Source organism: Helicoverpa zea, chromosome 14 (assembly GCF_022581195.2).
Source record: "Helicoverpa zea isolate HzStark_Cry1AcR chromosome 14, ilHelZeax1.1, whole genome shotgun sequence".
NCBI classification, from domain to species: domain Eukaryota; kingdom Metazoa; phylum Arthropoda; class Insecta; order Lepidoptera; family Noctuidae; genus Helicoverpa; species Helicoverpa zea.
Window position 1 is genome coordinate 5,386,538 of NC_061465.1, and position 23,854 is coordinate 5,410,391.

Sequence of the window (23,854 nt, forward strand, 5' to 3'; positions counted from 1 at the left end):
AATGCATTTTTGCGAGGTGTTTTTTTATAAACATGATATTAATCCTTATAAAAGAAATTGTATGCGGATGAAGTTACGGGCGACCGCTAGTATTTAAATACTGGAGAAAGGCGATCAAGAAAAAAAAAAACGTATTAAAAGAACACATTAAGTATATTAAATAATAATAATTGCACACAAATCGTAAGTACATTACAACTAAAAAACAAGAATAAACACACGAACAATATGATATAACAAAATACCAGCAAATGAAATTCGATGTGTATTTAAAATAATTAAGTAAATTGTCATAAACATGATATCGACGAGGTTATACGAATACTGTCATGATTTGTTCTATATATTACTTATGCTTATTTACTTACATTATTTACACCTGAAGAAATATCCGTGTAGAGTGACTCGAGGTGTAGTTCTATATACATACTTAACTCATTACCTCATTTAACTCGCCTTTTCTCAACTATGTTGTGGTCGGCTTCCAGTCTTACTGAATACAGATGAGTACCAGTGTTTTACAGGGAACTCTCTTTTGTCTACCTATGCATTCCATGGCATCCCTTAGGTCGAATCACGGATATTTCAATCAGATCGTACTCCTTATAAAAGTTTATTTAGATTTCTCCTCAACGGCGGGTAGTTTACGTAAAGTTTCTTCCAGATACTTCATGGCACCCTCTAAGATTTGTACTTCGCATTTCTTTAGTAGCTTCACATTTTTCCTAGAAAAATATATACTTGTATACGTATGTACTCATCAACTGCATATATTAAATCATCCTATTTATGACATTTAATATTTTTTATTGGTTGAGGTTTCACTTTTGAAAACTCAGTAGTTCCCAGTTGGAACACTGTATAAACTAAGGGTAAAAGGTAAAGATCACTGATACAAATACAATCATTTTTGCTATTATAAGAAGTAAATGACTATTAAGTAAAAGAAGGGCTTTAAAAGGTCCATATTTGTCGTTTTCATCAACCAACCATGCTAACACAACTTTTAGGTCAAAAGACTACTCAATACATACCTATGCAGTGTATCATCAGCGTTATCAACGATGTCCTTATATGACGCCGCAATAAGCTTACACCGTGTAAGCAAGTAAGTGTACGCGCGGCGATCTATGTCAGCACCCACGGCTTCCGCACTGGACGGGTCAGATGACACCAGGTCGCCGGGCAAACCCTGACTTGACCATTTTGTTAGTTCCTCTGTAAAATAGAAAATAATATGGTCATATTAGTTTACAAAAATGTCTGTATAGGGAGAGAGCATGGCATTATTTAGGCTAGACAAATCAGGGGCGTAGCTATCGCCGTATCAATGACAGGTATGGAAAAAAAGTCTTCTATATCCATATTTTCAACAAGTAACACTGAATGCTAATACACTGTGCTGAGTGTATCGCGTTAATACAGTCACAGCTCCGTCCCGTCCCGTAACTTGCCATTTGAATATGACCTTTAAATTGCATTTTATATGGTTTATATAAGAATCCAACGACGGGATGACAGCGAACTTGCAGGTACCTACCTAATAGGAGCCGTGCTGTGCCGTGGCGTGTGTGTGAGGCGATGCATTTTTTTTGTCAACCAGTCACAGGCTTAATGAAAGGTAATTATTGTAAATTTATGTTATTTAATAGTTTGGAAGAAAAGATAGTTTTGATTGGTTTTTCTATATGTGATAAACAACCCAATTGTTCATTATCTTCAGTAAATGTCACCTATTGTAATTTAGAGAATATTTGATTGTCTAATTGAGATTTACGAATCGCATAATGCACGCACAAATATAATGCGTATTGTTAATGAACAGAATATTTTACTATCACGGTTTCAAAGGCAGTGAGCGTAATGATTTTAGATATCAATCGCCCATTGTGAATTTATGTAAGTAGGTTTTCTTCGAGGTGTTAAAGGAAAAAGCAGTTTCCCACTGCATTAAAAGATAATGTCTTAGTTGGTAACTAGATCAGTGGAGACCAGAGTTAACAGGTTCCACGAATCAATGACTTTTCTGTACGAGTGCGTATAAATCTGATTACACCGCAAGAAAACGCCCATTACCCATAAACTTTCGCATCGAAATGCTTTTTTATCCAATTTCTATAGCAGTTTTATCTTTTTCATATATTTTTTCAGTATTTTGCTTTTTTGACTGAACCGCAAGAAAGAGCTAGTTTTATCAAGTTGTATATAGAACCTTTCCTAATTTGAGATAGAATTCGATTTTGTTTTTAAGCTTTGTGTATCTCCATTTGATCAAAGAGGTTAGGGCTTTCATGTGTGACACAAGAAACCTCTGCGTCACAAAAGATGTAAAAATGAGATTAAATAAAAATACACTATTTAATAACAGTTATATAACCTGGACTCTAACTTTCTGATCACCAATTCATTTTAAGCAAACGTGGTGATTAACGCTCATTCCTTCTCTATATGAGAAGAAGCCTGTGCCCTGCAATGGAATAATAAAAATGCAAAAAAAGATGATTTCCTTACCTTTATTCATATTGAATATCCTAATAAACGCCAACAATTCCGCACTGACAGGGTTTTCTCCTTGGTACAAAGAGAAGTGCGTCACTCCGGCCAGACCTAGCTTCGTGAGCAATTCAATCTTGGTTTCCCGAAGCGGATCGCTTGAACTCACACCAAGAGTTAGGGAAAGGCTGTCGTGCTGATTCTTGGGATAGACGAACCTGGAGATGAAGATGTGAAGAAAAATATATTTTCACGAAGCTCTTTTGAATACATAGAATATATTTGTAAGAAAAACATCTATTATTCAAATACATACATAATTTTAATTGCATTTTCGTTTTGAATTATTTTCTAGGACATAAAAAGGCTTACGACGGAACACGACGGTTTTTAGTCAGTAAGAGTCTGACACTCCCTCAGCGCTGCTAACCCACAGCGGGAGGGGTCATTTGATGATTTTTGACGTCGTTAAAAAAAAAAGCTAAGTTTATATAGAAAATGTAAAATGGAATTCTAGAAAAGAACGAAATTATGGTTTGTGGGACTCCACACTAGCAAAAGCTGACAGTCATATACAATAATTAACCCAAAGCTCATGTAGGTGGTGACCGATTATTTGAACCGAACATGTAAAGTCATGAATTTCGAAGTCGACCTGACATTTGGACACAAACAAAAATGGCGTATTACGGCCGTATCTTTTGAGATATATACATATGTGATGTACTCGGTCGAGTAAGTGCAAGTCACACTATAAGTAGCACAGTTCTGTGATATAACTTCAGGCGTAATGAGTGACGTAAGAGTTATGAATCAGGAACATCGGATAGCGTTGCATGCAGATTTGTTACTATTTCATTACAAATGCATGTAACACCTAAGGTATTTCTTTGTGAATGAAATAACTTGTTTGCGTTTCCTTACTTTTCGTATTTCCTTTTTTTGTGTTGTAACATAAAGCTGTTTGAAGAGCTACAGATTGATACAGAATTATGTTGACAAATAAATAGGCGTATGAATGAACCGATTCATACGCTGAATGCAAACCCGATTCTGGGACGGTAATACTGAAATTGTGAATCTTGATCATAATAGAATACTAACTACTTTTTCACATTACACATTAACATTAGAACAAACACAGTCATGCAAACGCATACTAGCGTATTTTTTATAACACTAGCGTATTTTTTGCTTGGTTTTCCCGCCGGGCAAGGCGCGTGATGCATACGCATGACAGCAAACAATGGTCCGAATTCAAATGGAACATCTGAAACCGCATGACTAGTCTTTTGCCTGTCGGCATGTGTCGCGTTAAGAAGACAGATCTACGCCCGAGCGATAAAATCCGCTAGTGTGAAAGCGCCCTCATCTAATTTCTAAAGCTTGTACGTCATAAGACACAGATAACAAACGTTTACCAATTTACCCATTGTGCAGGAAGAGGTCAGCGTTGGGCCGCGCGCCGTAGAATATGAAGATCTGCTCTCCCGCCTTGAAGTCACGCAGCGCGAAGCACTCTCCCTGGTTTAAATCTTTGTTGAAGTCTGTTGTTATCTGGAAATCAAATTATAGACGTCAGTGCTTTGTGTATAAGTCAAAAAAACCTTATTAGGTATTTTGTAACTAGCTCTTTCCCGATGTTTCACCCGTGTCCCGAGGGAATTCCTTACCGTACCCAGACAAAATATATTCTATGTCACACGAGGATAGTGTAGCTTCCTAGCAGTGTATATTTTTTCTACTGCCTCGTTGGTCTAGTTGTCGCAAGTGTGGCTGCTGAGCACGAGGTCTCGGGTTCGATTCCCGAGTCGGGCCGAAATCGCTTTGTGGGTTTTAGAAGACTTTCACAAAGCAGCCCGAAGCCTGGAAGTTGGTGATTGATTCACCCGTGCATCGGAGAGCACGTAAATGTCGGTCCTGCGCCTGATCTCTTTCCGGTCGTGTCGGATTGCCGTCCCATCGGGCTATGAGAGTGAAGGAATAGGGAGTGCACCTGTGTCTTCGCAAATGCTTGTGCACTATAATATGTCCTGCGCAGTTGGCTAATCTCCTTACATGAGAACAGCCGCCGTAGCCGATAATCGGCTAGGAGGACATCATCATCATCATCATCATATTTTTTCAATGGTTGTTTCTGAGTGTAATATTTGTTTGACAATAATAAATCTAAGTTCAAAGTCAACAGCACAGTCATAATGACTCGTGTTTCACAAAATGTCATCGTGGAGCCAAGACACCTAGTTTCAATAAGTTCACATACCTATATAAGAATATTTTTTGAGTATATTAAATTAATTACCTCATTCTGTCTATTACTTATTTATTCTATAATAGTATTTATATTCTACTCATTTATGAATTCCTGCAACGAAAGCGGAGTTTCTGGTAGAAAGATCGGAAAACATATTTTCTTTCATTAGCAAAATGGCCAATTATTTTAAAAACATATCCAGTAATTAGTATTATCGATTCTTCTACGGAACATAAACCACGGGCTGGTAGATTGCCTTTGCTTATAGAATTTGTTACCAGCACTTGAGAATAGAAAGTTCATGTAATGTTAACTTTCAATCAATAATTTATTTATTGCATAGTGTTGGTATTAACTTGACATGAGTAATGAAAGGTGTGTAAATAAGCGTGTTCAGCTTTGACGGGTAAGCAACAAATTATACATTACAACTTAACTATGTAATTTGTTACATGTAATACACAGCTTTTAATAATATGCTCTTGCTCATATGTAAGGTTTTATAATTGTATATTTTGTCTAAAGGGCTTGCAAAAATAGACGTGATTATTGTATGCAAAGATATTGGTTGCAAACTTTTCTACGTGTGAACTCTACTTTTCTACTACTTCAGTATTTGTTGTAGCGGCAAGGCATCTGTGACAACTTTCTAGCTAGAGACAGCCTGGTGAAAGATGGACCCCTTGGGCATGTAACCCTAAAAAACACCTCGTTCGCTTTTAATCGTTTTGAAAATGCATTGTTGACTTTACCTTGCCATGCTCATGGTTGCACATATCCCATAGCGGGATGAAAGCCGTGACGTCATTGCCAGCCAGTTGAATGTTGTTCTGTCTCGTCATCACTGTGGACACAGCCCATCTGGAACAACGTTGTTATTGCGTAAGGAACACTTACAAGACAGGGAGAAAATGTGGACAAAACTTGTACATAACAACTGCAGAATATTCAAGTATGCAAAATTCCCATTTGGCTCTCATATGTTTCGATGCTCCTTTTGTCTTAAGACAGACAGTAAATCTTGCTAAGTTTTATGTAATCAACACTAAATACATACATGAAACGAAACACATATTCCGAGTTCCAGAGCCAGTGCAGTACAAATAAATCTTCATTAAAAATTCATGCGACCAACATAACACTGCCGTTGCTAAAGACATTTGTTAGGGAAAAAGTGAAGAATTCCTTTGTAATTGCGGTATAGCTGCTGCGCCGGACTGGAAGATGCTATTTGTGATATTATCAGAACAAATCACGCGACATTGTTCGCGTTTGTAAGTCATGCGCATTTCACCGGACATGTCTTTGCAGATTTACAAATTAGGATACTGAGTTACCTAAGTATTTGGGTTGTCAATCAAAACATCAACAATGATTTTATATGAGCAGTATGAGCACCGCACATATTATTTATTAACTGCATCTAGATGTAGATGAACTAAATTATTAATTAGATGCCTATCTAATTTACATAATGAGATCAGCCTAGCCTACGACCACCATATGTACGATGTTGGACGTGTACGGAAATGACGGTCATCAAGACCGGTACAAGCGACCTACTAATTAAAATTAAAATATGCATCCGATGAGTAAAAGATTAGAAATAATTTTCATAAATTTTCCCCAGCTAGCATGAACAAATACATAACGATTATTTACATATGCTTTACAAGTGTGACTACAAACAATAGGTGCTGATTGAAACTGACTCTTACTTTCAAACAATTACAATTTTCACTCTTACACCAGCTGCCTACCTATTGTCTTACTCTTGCAGTCTATGAGAAAAGACTTTCGGGTTATCTAACAACATCTCCACGTACTTCATTAAGCCTGTGTATTTTCGCATAGAATTATATTTATTATGGGTTTATTAACGGACGGATAGACGCTCGCTACTTTCACAATACAACATTGTTAGTAGCGAAATATTTACAAACAAGCCGAATGCTCGCCGCAGAACAATGTGGAAGTCGTAATAAAACATCCACTGTAAATGCCTAATTGTTATTTAGAGAACGTGACGTTAAGTTTGTTTGTGACATGCTAGTTCAAAGGCTGAGAAAATATCGTATTTTATTTTAACGTGGAATGTTATAAGTCCTATATTAACAGTACAACTGCCAACATAAATATTTATATACCTTCATCATACATAATGCAAGTTATTGAGTTAACTTTTTCAAAAAAGTAAAATATTTTACGAACTTTCTAATTTATAAAATAAATTATTAATGGTACTTAAATCAGAAAAGCATTAAGCTATTATATAATAGAGCGAGAATAAATATAAATAAGTAAATAAAACTTCTTGAACATAATAAACGAACAATTCCTAAGCAAATACCAAAACATTTGCAAATTATTTTCGCAATATTATACCTAGTGGAATGGCTTGCGGTTTACAAATAATAGAAAACGTACGCAAAATGAAAGTGCCATCTTCCATCCAAGCTGAGATAATGTAATCAATTTATTATTTCGTCAAACAATCATTTTAAACTAATAGAATTAATGGCTTTGTGCTAATATTTAGTTCTTATGTAACTGGGCCTACAGTCTGTCAAATTAAAGAAGGAATTAAAATTCTTGACAAAAGATTGATATCAACGAAGTAGGTATCAGAGGATGCAACTATGTATGATTTAAATCTGAAAACATGACAATGTTTCGTATTCGAAAAATTCTTAGGACGACAGTTTTAATAGATCCTGTGGCATTCGAAATCCACATAACGCAAAGAAAAGTTGGAAATGGGAGCAATCTTTATAGTGCGTGATATATAAAAACGTTTGAAATACATTGCCCATTAGATGTCGTACTCGTTTGTGCACGTGAGTGAACGCTTAGCATATGATCATCATATAAACGCGTATGATGATCTGCACAGATCGCTCGACTTATATATGTAACGAGCTTTTTGTGTCGTCCCAACGATCTCACTAAATCAACGATATTATACGACTCATATGGAAAGTAAGAGCGGCGCGTGAGAAATCTTGTGACGTTAACAATGACCCATACAGCGGGCAATGAGATGAGATTATGTTGATCGATAAGCTTCGGATATTAATGATAAGCGTGATGTCAAATTTATTAACATCCTTGTTTGACTAATCGCTATTGTGGCTACTGAATAGTTCTTTATCACTGAAAACAACACTATGTTTCGGTTTGAAACCCTATAAAGTTTGGGACAGCTTTTAATTTTGACCTTCAACGAGATTATCTAGCTTCATGATAAAATTCAATAACGGATTAATTTAAGCACATTAACTATTCCGTAACTCTATATTTACAACTTAAATACTATCTAGTGCTTTTCCCAAAATGTTAAATCTGTAATCACAAACTAACAACCATACATACTCTAACACCACACACAGGTAACAACCCTACACTCGAGAAACATAATTACGTGGAAAACGCAGAGGTGCAAAAACCAACCGCAACTCATCACTTTATCAAGACTAGTTACGTAAACTGTGTCATTTATCTTTTATTTGCTATTACACAACCTTTGGTTTAGCAGATTACTGCTACAAAAGAGAACGAGAGAAATGCAGGCGTGCAAGTGGGCGTAAAACATCTGAATTCTTTGTCACGACGGAAGGTACGCGAAGGTACGTAACAACGTTGTATGAGTTGTAAACTATCAAGCTAAAACGTTCGTTAAAGAAAACGGGTAAACAACGACATTTTCGTACGACACAGAAGTTTTCAACGGTCAATAAAGTGTGGACGGTAATCACTTTACACGTTTTTAACTAGCGTAAGCAGTTTTCTAAAATGGGTAGGTGTGAGGCGTGAGATATGTAAACTGTTAAAGATGAGTCAAAATGCAATTAAATGTTATGCAGCAATTTATGTAACTATGAGTATGTTTGTACGAGTCTATATCATCGTGTTAAAGATCACCGGATTGTAGATTTAACTCATTAAGCCGTTACGGTTGTTATGTTACTAGATCACGATCTTTTACTGCCGACAAGCGAGCTTTTACGTTTATATGGTGTTATGAAACTCATCAAAGGTGATTGATGAGTAAGTAACGAGTGAAATACCTGTTCTTCCCAACTTAGGAATTTATGATCAGCAGGTACTTTTTAAGTATCATAAGAATATTATCATAAAAAAAATACACTTCTTCGCAAACTATCCGTGTTTAGGCAGCAGTAAATACCCGACAGGCTACCGAACCCAATAAACTAATTAGGTATACCTACTTGAACACGATCTCGACAATGAGTGAAAGAGAATAAAGAAGAACGTATTGAAGAAGATTACACGTGTATAACTAGGTACAATCAGTAGCTTTCAATAAGGCTTTAAATCAAAGTTGCAATTTATTTCTAGAAGCAAGAAACCCATAAAAGAAATGCCAACAATTTTTATACACATGCATATTATTAGATGCAAGTAATTGATTAACAAACGACGCTAATTCGCGCATGTGATCGTCACGGGCTGCGCGCGCATTCCGCCGGGGAGGCGGCGCGGCGCGTGCGCACATTCCGTTTCACATAATACTGTGATTTGCCATCTTTGCCGCATGGAAATAAAGGGAGCTTGGAATCTGTTAGATGCTGGATACTCTAATTTTCTTTTAGTTATTGAACTTTTGGCATTTCAATTTGAAGCAAATGAAGATGCGCTCGTTCTTGAGCTTTCATTCCAACGTTTGTTTCAGTGTTTAAAGTAAGAACGTAAATAATGCTAAAGGCAACCCCGAAAAGACCATTTTCTTTTTTATGACCGCTTCTTTTTCGGTTTAATCAGTTCAGAGTTTAAAGATGGACTCAGTTCCAGCATTAACAGGTTCTTTACCGTGTGAGTAAAAAAATACGCTAATTCCTATTTACCGGAATGGTGAAAACCTGCGACAGGTGTAAAATATTGCTCGTTCTGTGGCAAAAAGGCGAGACAAATGGATATCCATCTTATGCAATATGCATACATGCATGCTGCAGAATGCTGCTTCATGGTAAAAATAACGGCGACACGCCTGAACAGGTTTTATCATTGTTTGATCGAACATTGCAAATGCGAATGAACAATGCTGAAAAAACACAAAATGGTGTTGTTATTGAAATACAAAAGAAAAGTAAAAATTGTAGGAGTGCAATGCCGGAGCGCAGCATGCTCGCCAAGCTGCGGAGCCACCACTTGAACGCGCCGAGCCGCCGCGGGCTAACGTGTACCGCCAACATCACTTTCACCTTTACAAATAAAAAAAGCGCGGGAAACTTATACGAGAAATCTCATAATTTTAAATAAGAAACCATCATTTAATAGCCTACTTAAGATTCAAACAGCCGCGAGATCGAATTGTTTACAAATACAACCATGATGTGAAAATAAGTCAAATTCGAACGTCAAAATTACCGGAACAACTGAGCAAACGTTTTTGAAAATCGAGAACCACCGCACGTGATCTTCGCGGACTTCTTTTTCTATTATTTCTCTTTCTTTATCTTTGACTCTTCTCGCTGGTTTCTGAGTCTCGAATTTCATTCGTTTGTCAATTGTGCCGTGACAATTGCGTGAGTTGACACTAAGTTTGGAACTTGTTATTAGTGCAGTGTGAGTGCATCAATACGTGTGGACGTACGGCTTCAGTGCGTTCGGAGCTTGCAGTTGCGATTTTGATATAATATGGGTATTATTTGGAAATCCGCCATGCCTTTATTGACCACGTTGGCCGCTTTGGTGATAATAGTACATTCGGCAGAAGAGGACTTGGAGGCGGAGTATCGACATGATTTGAGGCCTAGGATATTGGATACAGGAACACCTAGCTACGATCAGGTAAAATTTTCACTTTGGATTTGTTTTATATCCAAATAACATTTAGGTGTATCCGGAACATTTTCTTGATAATAATGATACTTGATAATTATACAATGCTTAATTATTTATACCAGCTCTATGTGTGTTTCCTTGTAGCTTGTAAAATAGGATCAAGCGCTTTGATAAATTTTGATTTAACAGAAACCTTTGCGAATGAAAAAAATATAATATAGATATAAGAGGTAAAATATTATTGTATCGTGTGTAAAATTGACACATGTACAAAATTCTTCTTCTAAATTAAGAACAATTTTTTTTTCAATGGTGTTCAATTTGCCTAAGTCTCGGGGAAAGAAACACGAACGAATATCAGGAAATTGATTTGTTTCAAAGTACGCATTCTTTTTGCGGTGGTTTCATAACAATGGCAGTGTTCTTTCATCTAAGGTTTCTATTTTCACTCTTTTCACGGCGAGGTGTAAAATTGTATGCAAAACAAGGGTTTAGTAAACTGTTCGTTGTAAACATTTACGTTTTGATAGGTAAAAAAAATTCTTTGCATGAATATCCTTAGGACAGTTATTTTGTCTCTGAATATGCTCAGAGCTCAGTCCTAGATGACGTTTTCCAAAAATCTTATCTAGCTGCCTATAAGACTAAAAATGGCAATAAAAAACATGGCCAAATGCCAATTTTATAAACATTTATGTGGGCGTAGCCTCTGTCTGCATAATTTTGATGTAATATGTATAATTAACGATTTTTGAGAAAGTTGATAATATCATAATTGTGATTAGTTAATCGCAGACGTGACTTAAAATCACTGCTACTTTCTGATACACGACATTTGTATTCAAGATTCTTCAGTCAATAATTTGAAAGACGCAGAGAATTTTTAGGCTTACCGATTATTAACACTCTATAAACATTCCCATAACATAAGTACCTGTATACTTTTATTGAAACCAAAGCAATCGCGAAAAAAAAACTTATCATTAAATCAGCAATCCAAACAATCCGATCTAATCATAAAGAGAAAACTCGCTACAAAGGGACAGGAAGTAAACGAAGACTAGATCTACAGTAGGCAAGTCTAGAAACTGGTCTAGAAATCTGAGGGAGGTGCCTAGAGTAAGTGGAGCGTGGTCGGCTGTCCGCGCATCAATTAGACAATTGACGTGTACAGATGGCCACCGAGCTACCAAGAGACCACCTTCAAATGAAAAAAAGCATGGCAAAAAAATAACAAGCGGAGATGTCACAACGGAAAATCTCCTAGCGACGCCAAAAGGACAGTGTTCGGAGGAACCCTCCCATCATCATCTCCCGAGCCTTTTTCCAACTATGTCGGGGTCGCCGCCATCCAGTCTAACCGGATTCAGCTGAGTACCAGTGAACCGGGGATCCCTCCCATTTTTTATAAAATCAAAACATGGGTCATGGTATCTCCGCTAATCATTCCTTCCTCCGTGGTAACAAGACATACTGATTGATCGTCCAATGTATTGAAGCGATTGTGGCGTGTCGTCTGTACTTTTTTACTGAAGATTTAAAATTGGAAACGATGCAAGTCACTGGCTGCTTTTTGCTGGTGTTTCGCTTATGTTCGAAACTTTTCTAACCATATAAGGATATGCAATTGTTTAGTGAAAAGCCTAATGTACCAGCACACAGGTATCGCTTCATTTATTAATGCTGTATTTGGATAAATAATCTTAAAATTTCACCAAAAACGAAATGTTCTCCAGAAAAATAATTAATTTGGCTAATAAAGTCTAATTTAAAATTAAGATACTTTCGAATGCAAACCAACAAAAATCCTTAATTGGACACTATTTAACAAACCTTAGTAAATTCTCATTTCGAGTTTCGTGCTTACTTTACGTTCTAGAACACGAACAAGAGTCAAGATTCATGAACATTATGTTATTGTAAGGTCCAGTGGGTACGGCACTTACCGGACCGTGATATTATGAGATCATAATTATAATTCAACTTTTTTAAGAACACCAACGTCACTACTAATGTAATTTGTCTGATTAATAGCGGGCAAAGTAAGACCATGGTCAGAAAAAGGAATATCTCTCTACTAAAAAATGTTAGCCTTTATTATTATCCGATGACAGATTGACGGCTCGATAGTTTATGGGAACTTATGTCTTAAAAGGTAAACGACTTATGGTTTAGAAGTCACGAGGTCAAACGCAATGAACTATTGCGGTGAACCTACATCGGACCAGAACCAGTTTGCTCGTTATTTGATACTGAATAGGTCGCTTCATCAGCATTTAATGATGATGATTGTCCAACCGAAAAAGAAAGACTAAAATATCTTTAGCTTCTGCTAAATTGAAAATTCATAACTCTACTTCCGTAGTTATGAAACAAGAATAATCTTTTATTTTATCTTAACAGTCATTATTTCAGCGCAAATAAAATAAAACCCACAGTTAAAAATCAAAAACCGTCGTTACATCACCGATATCCTTAAACATTGCATATTTCGCAGCTTTCTAGTTTACATTTATTACATACAGATTCATAATATCTTACGTATTGACGACCTCCATTAACATAAGTCACAGAGTCCGTAGCTGCCGATTCAAGTTCGTGGACCGGTACCACGCGGCTTTCAACTTTCCTTGCTTACCGCGGTTATAACATCGTTTTGTAACCGCTTTCTTTATTCAAAGATGAGATAACTAAATCATATTTGAACAGATGTAGCTCGCGATGAGTCGAAATTTTTCGATACTTACGATTTATTTGTATTATGACTTGTTTGATTGATTCTTTATTTGTTGTTACTGGTTGTCAAATTCGGTTTTATAATTTGCAGAATACGTAATATGTCTTGATCTGACGGTAGATACAAAGACGTCTTTGTGAATTAATACATCATTCTGAGTAGGTAATTGAAATGACTTCCTTTCATTCTAAGCTATGTAGACGTAATATATTTAGTAAAACGTGACTCACGGCCAGTTTCTTCATCAAAAGTTAAAGTTAAAGTAATGTCTAAAGTAAAAGTAACGGTCAAAATTCGTTTTTTCAAGGCTAAAGTGACAGCAAAACTAATAGAAAAATTGAATTTGACCGTTACTTTTACTTTAGACATTACTTTGACTTTTACTTTGGCTTTAACTTTTGATGAAGAAACTGGCTGTCAGATGTTTAAATAAATTGATCTATTGTAGCATAGGAAACTTTATTCATATCAGGTTTATTTTATCTTGAAATAAGTATTTTTCCCAAAGTAGGAATAACGGGACATCTACCCAATTTTTTACATAGCTTTTCTATAAATCAGAAACAGTTATAGAGACAAGCTTAATTGTAATCGATTTCTTAATATGGGCTTTATTATACTGGCTTTCCATATTAAGAAACCAGTGAAAAAGGCATACTTAGCTATCAATTATTCTTTAGCTTCCTTTCAAGGAATTATGTGTCGAATAACGGGCAGCTCTCATGAAAATGTATTTGAGTTTGCTGTCTGAAATACATAATTATCAATCCCATATAGGATTATGGCACCATTAGGAAAGAATAAGGTCTATAACAATGATAATCGATAGATCAAAGATGTGGAAAATGATTCTCACAAAAATGGGATACAGTATTGGTGCATCCAGCTACCCACGTATAAAAAATGAAATACCATTTCCTAGAGCATACTTATGCAATTTTGGAAGGACATGTCACTCTAGAAGTCTTTAGGTTACTGATACCTACATTTATTTTGTCATGAACTTATAGAGACCCTTTTCCAACAAAAATAATACAATTAATCGGTTCAGCCATCTCTGTAAAATCTATTAAAATTATTAATTAAGAACCTTCTCCTTTTTTTCAAGTCGTTTAAAGTAGTAGTCGTTTAGTTGATGCTGTTGTGCTAACCAAAACTAGGAGTTAGGTGTAGCATGAACTGGATTTAAGACGAGTTTTCCGTACTTGGTAAATGCTGCACCTATCGTAATTAAATTAAACGCACTTGTTATGCTATCAAACTTAATCGTATGTGGACGCAAAAAGGAAAATTAAAGAAAAATCTACAGTAGCTTAACCATATTTACCTATATATATGAAAAACGTTAAGACTCAACTTATTTACCTTACAGTAGGTTTTTTACGTGTATAAAGATTGTCGCCCAAATAGCTACTTCTCGTGTTCAAAACAAACATAATAGGAAATTAATGTTTAAATTGCAGTTGTACAACAATTTACGTATCAAATGTTATTTGATTATGCATTAGGTGTATTCCCACGCAAGATTTCTCATTTTGGGATAATTACCTACCCATATTGTTATGCAAGTATTACACTCATGTTTAGTAGTATCCTCTTTCTGAGAATACTTACTCTCATGTGAAACATACATACAAGAGTTCAAGTAGGCTCGTTTGTTTTTCTGTAACCTGATATGTGTTAACAAATCAAAGTGATTTGATTTGCCAAATAATTTTTGAAATCTGGAACTATATAGGTATAGATATCATTTTACTTTTAATATTTTAAATCTTTATTTATTTATCCAGCCTAACCACAAATATTTTATAACTTTCGTAATAGCATTATCCTAACACGGTAGCAATTTTTCTGCATCTGTGTTTGGATTTTATTTCCTATCAACACGGAAGAGTATTATGTAAAAAGACAAATAAACAAAACGTTAGAGTAAAACATAATTCACGCCCGTCTACTGCGGAACCAAACATTTAATCAATTAAAGCGGAAAATTGCCCACAGTTTCAGTAAATTGATGTCTTAGGAGTCGATAGGCAACTAACTGCGCGATTACGGGGCAATCAAAAGACACTTTCTACGTACGTTCGGCGCGCACGCATCACCGTCTAGTCGACATCGATGGCTCAAAATAAACAATTACTTAACAACACGTTTGTTTTTAGCGAATATTCCAGTATTGTTCTTCAGTTTCACACGAGAATCGCGAATTTGTAAACTTTTTTTTCATTTTAATTCACCGGCGCGTTATTTAGAGCACGAAGAGACGCATCTTGAATTTACGTAATGCGTGTGAGCATTCACAAGACAAACGTGTTAAAAACATGGTGAAAATAACGTCACGGTGTTTTGATTTTATATAATGTACGCGGTAATTATATTACAAGAATTAACCTAATTTCGTAGGGTTAACAACTTTAATGAGTATGTAGCATTTAAAGTACTACAAGACATTAAAATATTACTTCATAATTATACTGATGTTAAGAGATTAGGATATGAGGACAATTATTACTTTTGCAAGTAAAATTGAAATACTTATTGCTTATGTCAACTTCGTAAGATCTGAGATAAGCAAAAGCTGCTTTGTTTTATGTTTACGAAGACAGTTGAATGAGTGAGATTTAAAAGTCAAGTCATTCACCTCTTCACTGACCTTTCACTATTTCAATTTCCAATCGCAGACGCAACCACAAATTAGTCTGGTTGAACAATAGTAATTAAAAAACAATCGCATTAGTAATCGTAAATTGAATTAATAGAATCATGAATAAACAGTTATGATGACAAAACTTGGTCAGTCTTGCGATATTAGATTTTTTTTACTCTGAAAATAGCTGAAACCAATAGATAATATCAGTGCATTATTGTAAACAAACAATAAATGAATAAGTGATTTTAATATTTTTATTAAAAATATATTCATTATGTTTTTCAGCCGTGGAGAGCAATAGAAGCAGACCCTCTAGTGCAAGAACCAAGAAATACGGAAAATTGGAATAACGAATCACCTGACGAGCCCCCAAAACGTCGCAGACCGGGACGTAAACGAAAACGTCGCCAGCAAACTAGCTCAGCAGAAGATCTCGAACCACAAGACAGAATTGTATATCCTGACGAACCACCTCGACCCTACTTTGAAGTAGATTTCGAAAACACACACAGAACAACAGAAATGCCTAAAAGAAGACGAAAGATACCAGAAAATAGACCAATCCGTTGGACAGACGACGTTGTCGAGATTGAGAGACCGGTTAGAAGAAGAGGTCAGAGAAGGAAGCGACCTTCCCTGGAGGCTTGGCCTGAATTAAACGAATTTAAAAATATCGATCCCGCAAGCGAACCTGAAGCAAAAACAGAAACACTTGATCAAGTAAACATCGACGATATTAGAGTGGAAATTCCACAAGCAGAGTTTGTACAAATGAATAAAAATATAGAGGAAAAACCTGAACAAAGGCCTTCTAAACTGAAATTAGAACTGAAACAGCTGGCAACCGACGTCATAATTCCCCTACCAGTAGACGACTCTGAAGGTATCCTTGCTCCTCAAAGAGTTCATGCAGCCGAAGATAAATCCTTGTCAGAGTTTTCTTCAGAATTTTTCATGACAGAACCAAAACCTACAAAACGAAGCAATAGTCTAAATATACTAGAACATCAAATAAACAACAAATCTGAAATAAAGGAAGGATTTGATAAAGCACAGGTATGTCAAAATTTTATAATTCTTCCATTAAAATATCTTAAAATTAATGTACCAATTTTTTTTTATTGTTCCTTGAATTCTAATAATAAAGAAGTTTTAGTTTCACTTCTTTCTTTTATAATTATTATTGTTTTATAGGATACATACTCGGACCGTTATCGCAGAACAAACATACAGATAAGATATTTGCCATCCCTATTTTTCATAAACGATACACAAAACGCTGCTTTGTTAAGCTTACTTGAAAATCAAAAAGCGATCGAGAAAGTTCATGAGTCGAGTAACATAGTTACACTAGTCAAATTAAAGGGCCCTAAAAAGAAAGTTGAAAAGCCTATTGTAGGAAAGTGTAAAGATAAGCTGCGTCTAGTTAAAAGACGTACTTTTGAAGGATTACAGCCAGTTATGTGGATGGATAAGATTATAATGGTATTCGAAGGCACGATGACATTATTTATAAACGTGTCTAACCGCTCCTAGAATGAGTAGAACCGAATAATGTAACAACCGTGTTGATTAGATTATTGTCTCGTGAACTAATCAAAAGCAGCAAAATGTACGGTTTAATACTCGTGTAACGTTGTGCCAGTAGCTATTAGTATAACAATATCGTATTATGGTAACCATCAGTTTCACATCTAACGAACTTGTCACTAGAAAATTAAGGCGTTGCAATTATTTTTTCAGGATAGTTATCTAATGGATCCATTAACGCTAAAAGATATATTGAAGAGATCCAACGGTACAAGTTTAAGTGAAATCCTGCAACAACATAATCTATCGTTGACTGACTTGCTTCATGGAAAGCAACACGCAGTGTCAATATTTAAATCTCGTGACTCGATAGAAGTCCAAAATAGAAATCCGACGGAAACAAGAAATGAATTAGACACAAGACAGGAGTTACAAGATAAAGATAGATCAGAAGAGCAAACTCTAATTAATTTAGAAACAAAATATGAACCTGCTTCGGACCTTATACCTGAAACGCAAACAGAAGATGGTAAAAAAGATGAAGACCCAGTTACAACAACTATGAAACCTGTGGAAAAGACTCCGAAGATTTCTACAAGACGTCGGTTTCCACAAGGCGTGCGTAAAAAGTTACGCATGAGACCGATGATGAACGATACATACAAGGGCCAACTGAGTAGGGATTTGGTAACATTAAATTCGAGAAAGTATTCACATTATAGGAGGAACATGACTAAGTCTAAAGAATGGCGGGATGTGTTACCATCTATGATGCAGAACAATAGACCTGGCGAGAAAAATCCCACTGTTAAGGTAGAAACTACTACAATGGCGATTATACCAGAAGAAACTACTATAACATTTGAAGTTGCTTTTAATAACATTTCATCTGAAGAAATAAACTTACAAGATGATTTGAACATCAAACTTGATGACATCGATATGGAAACGACGGAGGCTGCCACAATACCGACGGAAGAAATAATTACTGAAACTCCAAAGCCGATAACAGAAAAGTCGATGGTTGTACCTATGATTAGACAATCAGTAAATTCATCGGGTTTACGAAGACAGGCATTTAACAATAGACTTAAAAGGAAACGCCTAAAGCATAAAAACGCCACGACCGAACCACCGCAAGATGACATTATAAAACACTTATTCGGACTGGGTACTTTAGTTTCATCTTCTGAGTTTATAGCAAGAACGGAAGATACGAAATCGGTAGAAAATGATGACAATGATCTAACTACATTGGAAGACTTTATTACAACCGAAAGCACGCACATGACTGAAAATGGTGCAGTTAAGTCCAGAACGACAGTGTCGATTGCCGAGACACCAATTCCAATATCCAGTACAACAGAAGAAACTGCCAAAATAGAGATTGAAGAAATTCTTAATGACACTCGAAGTAAGTCAATTGAAAAATGTGTTCATATCAAATCCTGTGCATACCATTTTATTTCTGATATTTCATTGAATAAATAACTTATGTTTTTTTTTTTCTTTCAGCGAGTGCCAAACTATCTAAGATATTGATGGAACGAAATATGACACTAAGCGAACTTGTAGAACACAGGGAACGTGGATCCAGCCATGTGCATTTGGCTGACATATTCCACAACGCATCTCGAGAACCAAATCCACCAGAGCCGTTCTTATCTAAGTCTCTTTTAGAACCTATATCAAAAGAGACTTATCCATTGAGAGCTCTTTTAGATGCTAATTTGCATGATCCAAATGCAAGAATCACAACAGATGAGCCAGGTATGATAAGCAATGTGAATATCCCTGTTGTAATGGACTTCAGAAACAATGTGAATGAAAATGCAGAAAATATGGGTATCATGTCCTTATTCCATAATTTTACCAAGCTCGCAAATACAACTATACTGACTGACTCAGAGGGGAGCGCGTACAAGACGTCGATAGAACCCGTTAATGTAACAAATGTAAATAACGTAAATAACGCTTCTGAACCTACCCGAGAGAGCCGAGTTTTAAGCGAAGGCCACGACATAGTCGATGATATAGTCAGCTGGAACGAAATATTTTCACTGATGGGAAGGAATCACAATAACGATACACCATCAAACTCTATAGAAGGTACAGATATATTTAGTTTATTATATCTTTGTAAAATCTTCACATTGTTAGTACTGAATACCAAATATGCTTATTTCTTTTCAGGGCTATCATTGCAACCATTTAAGAAAATCAGACTGGACGAGGACGCGGATGGCGACGGTTTAATAGTATTAGAGGACCTCCAACACCTTAAAGATTTTGAAAACAACATTGCTTCTGATTCTGATGAGAAAATAGAAGTCAACGGCTATGACAATAAAGAGGATTCACATAAAGCAGGTATTCTCGATACAATACCTGCCCAAACCAAATCCGTGACAGTGGCTACGGCTAGCATTGCTGGTTTGGCAATGATATTATTCTTACTGACTTACGCAACATTCAAATGGAGGCAGCAGAGGTCAGTGATAAGAAAGAAACGTAGTTTCGCCGACGAACGAATTCCAACACCTGTGTTTGAAAATAGAAAAGGTCATAAGCATAACAGCAGTACACGCAGTATTAGTCCCATGTTGCAGACATCTAATATTTACACACTGAATACATTAGATTCACAAAATGGTAAAGATTCACCTGACTACATGTGGGATACTTTAAGAAAACCATTCCAGTAGGCAATATTTAAGTTATTAACTAGTTTCTGGACGAATTGGTTATGTTAGATTAATTACTATGTAATATAAATAGTTGATATAAATAATGGGTGTTTTCTACAATACTGAAGTGTATAGATATTTGAAATCGAAAATTGTGGAAAAGGCCTCATATTTTAAACTAGTGACCTGATACTGATTAAGATTTTTATAAAATAGATCAATCACAAATAAATTACCACAATACTGTTCCTCTGCTGTTTCAGATATATTTCTTAGGTCTTAGTCTTATATTGCTCTTCAGAAGCAATATACATAGATACGTAAATATGTACTTGCTATGATTGTTTCTGGTACAATACAATTATATTTGCACCAACCAGCAAAACTATTTATCTGTACAATAACTAAATTATTTCCTCCTTTTTAAATTGATATTGCAACAAATATCAATATGTTAAATATAATATTAATTTATTTGTTTCATTTCAGTATTATGCTTTAAGTGCAATGTGACATATCAAAGACATTTTTGAGTGTTTCTTATTTTTTATAGAGTTATCCTTAAAAAATAAAATAATGAGATTAATATTTTTTTATTTATCTTACCTGTAGCTGTCAAAAGTAAATATATCTTGAAGTTTTTTTAAGACAGGCAAATCCAGTGTGTGTATTTTGTTATAAAAGTATGCATACTGTCTCGCAATACTTCTGTAGAGCTTTAGTGCCGACTCAAAAACTGGCGATGGCTGGAAAATAGAAGAAAATATGATAATATGTAGACCCGTCATATATCTTAAGACTTACACTTGGGAATTTCGACAATGATCTGACCTATGTCATTTTAGAAAATAACATCAAACAATGGGACAGAATAGACACTCATTTATTGATTACAGAACATAACCTTTTTTTTAATTACCTTGAGTTCGGCCAGCTCTTCCAAGGAGAAATATAAAATAGTAGAATATTTCTCTGGCAATATATCAATGTATGGCTTCCAAAACGATTCTGAAAATAGTTTTTATGAACAATATGAACATTGACTAAATATGATAATAATTGAATAAATAATTGATGAATGGGTCATCATATTTATTACATAGTGTATGTATTGTGCATAGTAACTAATGTAGTCCAATTAAAATCTAATTTTAATGTGTCCAGTACTATTAACTTCTTTTAAGCCGGCAGTTATGAAACAATAGAACATAGTATCTACAAAAAAGTTTCTTACCATGATTATTTTTTTCTAGCAACAGGAACAAAGCTAATGTTATATTTGGCATGTTTTGTAACAGTGGGTCTACCGTTATAAAGCTTGCTAGGTCCGATTCTTTTGCATTCTGCTCCGTCATCATCACCTTTGAGGGAACAGTGAGGATAAGAGATCCTTCTTTGAACTCTTTGGTTGATTTGAGACCAAGCTCGTACCCTTCAAACTCCGAGATTTCAATACCTGTCATTTTCATTTGTTCATTAAGTATACAAAGTGGGTACTAACACAATATTGGCGACGTAAACATTTTGTACTAAGAGCATGCAATATCAAGCTGTGTTCGTACTCAGTTGTTTATAAGATAACAATTTTCAAACATTGCATTGTATGACCTGCCACTGCAGCGCACACCTACTTTTCACTCAAGATATTTCTAAACAAAATTTACATGATTGTTCCACTTACCATCAAGTTGAACCTCATTTCCACTAAGCCACTTTAAATACTTATCAATATTCAATTGCCTTTGGTTCTGGCCACTTTTATGCTGAAAGCCTTCAAGATTCAATATTTCTTTAATCAATGCATCAATTTCTAAGTGATGTTCCCAACTTTTTATCACGCTATTAGACGCCTGGAATATACTCGTCAGCCTCAACACTTTGTCCACTAGAACTGCTAATTCTTTTCTTTTTTGCTGTATAAACTTGTTGTTTTCCTTGCCTGCATTCTTCTTAGAATTCTGTTTTGATTGCGATTTGCGGCCCATTTCGTATGAAAAAGTAGCACTTCGAAAGTAACCAACTAAAAATAATATGTAAAGTAACTTAATCTAAAACGTGGGAATAATATGCGCTAAAAATAGAACTTCAAAATTTTGAAATGTTTTCCTTCCTTTCAAAAGTGAAAGATGAAATGACATAATGTCAGCTTTACACTATTCAGTTTTATCAGTTCATTAGTTCAATGAATAATATTATTTTGGCAAGTTAGAAATGTTTTCTGGATTACGATGAGAAGTAAAATACCGATCGTGCCTATAATGATGTGAACAGTAATAAATTTTCGATAATGACTTAAGTGTACCTTGTGATTTCATTGTATGCTAATTACTTATTATAATCGAGCATACTTGCATGTTTAGATTGATGGTTGACAATGTCGGAATCGATTATTATATATGTTATGGACCATGTGATTAATTCGAGCATTATGAATAATGTCTAGCTTTATCGGGCCAAGTGATTAATAACTATCTTAACTTCATTATTTATCACATTGCACGGGCATTATTATATTGCTACATGACAGTTGGGCAATTTGATAATAAAGCAAAAAATTGAAGTTAGTGACGAAAACGTATCCCACGTAACAGTTGCCCGGGTAACTGGGTTGAGGAGGTCAGATAGGGCAGTCGCTCCTTGTAAAGGACTGGTACTCAGCTACATCCGGTTAGACTGGAAGCCGACCCCAACATAGTTTGGGAAAAAGGCTCGGAGGATGATGTGACGAAAACGTATCGCTGCAAAACCGACTCCACGTAGTCTTGTCTGTCCTACCCCTAGAGTGCAATTCAAAACCGCGTAAGTGTGGAGGGGCGAGGCGGCCTGCGAGCTGAGGCGCAGGTAGTTTTAACGCTCGCCGACGCGGCTGAGGCTGGCCGGCTCAGAGCCGGCCAGCAAGCCGAAGCTGCGGCGGTGAGCGTGAAAACCATCTGCGACGATAAGCTCGCATGGGACCGCCGGAGCCCCGCAGCACCGGAGCCGTGACAGAAGCCATGCTTGCTGCATGTTGCTTGCTTACATTTTAAACGTACTGAGTTAAAAAATTAGAAGCTAAATAAATAAATTTTATGATGTCATTTAATAGTATTTTAGAAGTTTACTGTTAGAACGCATGCTACAAATTTAGATGCTAAAAAATAACCATCATGCGGAGTTGTATTTAGAGCGGTTTACTTAGAAGATAACGAGTGGCTGAGATAGTATTATTTAGATGCTCGTTAATTGTGGCTGACTTAGTAATTTAGAAGGCAACATACATTATTCGGGGCGAATAATTATATTAAAAAGGAGCCTGTTTAATAAGCACCCTTTAAATATGACTTTCCTTAACTTTTAAATGCAAAAACTAGTGGATTTTTAAGGCAGAAGTCCTTCATAATTAATCCAAATCATGAGGCTGATTATTTAAGTGGTTTAATATTTAGTTTATTTTAAATTAAATGGCAATAACAATAAAAAACTGAATATAAATATGTTATTACTTTGCTTGTATTACTTTGCCCAAAAGGTCACGGGCAATATGTATAGTGCCCGGTCAATTTGATTATTTGAATAATTATTATCAAATTGCGCTCTCATATTGGGCATTTTTCATAATGACCGGGCATTATGTATACTGCTCAATTTATCACTTGGTCCATAACATATACATCGATTTACTATTTGCTCTTTAAATACTTATCAAAAACTATGTTGTT

At 35.6% G+C, this 23,854-nt stretch overlaps 2 protein-coding genes across 2 annotated transcripts; one reads left to right on the top strand and one right to left on the bottom strand.

Annotated features, from left to right (window-relative positions):
• Positions 1-134: 134 nt before the first annotated feature.
• On the bottom strand, positions 135-22,334 carry LOC124636451 (actin-histidine N-methyltransferase). Its single transcript, XM_047172545.1, has 9 exons — positions 21,838-22,334; positions 21,391-21,612; positions 21,076-21,164; positions 20,763-20,902; positions 5,500-5,608; positions 3,923-4,050; positions 2,512-2,711; positions 1,035-1,218; positions 135-725 (listed from the first exon to the last, which is right to left on the bottom strand). Exons 1-9 carry the CDS (start codon positions 22,139-22,141, stop codon positions 614-616), a joined length of 1,488 nt encoding a protein of 495 aa, XP_047028501.1. The 5' UTR covers positions 22,142-22,334; the 3' UTR covers positions 135-613.
• LOC124636450 (titin) lies at positions 10,406-20,734 on the top strand. The gene is made up of 5 exons (XM_047172544.1): positions 10,406-10,558; positions 16,225-16,995; positions 17,683-18,883; positions 18,985-19,578; positions 19,663-20,734. The coding sequence occupies exons 1-5, from the start codon at positions 10,406-10,408 to the stop codon at positions 20,172-20,174; spliced, it is 3,231 nt and encodes a 1,076-aa protein (XP_047028500.1). The 3' UTR covers positions 20,175-20,734.
• Positions 22,335-23,854: the final 1,520 nt, after the last annotated feature.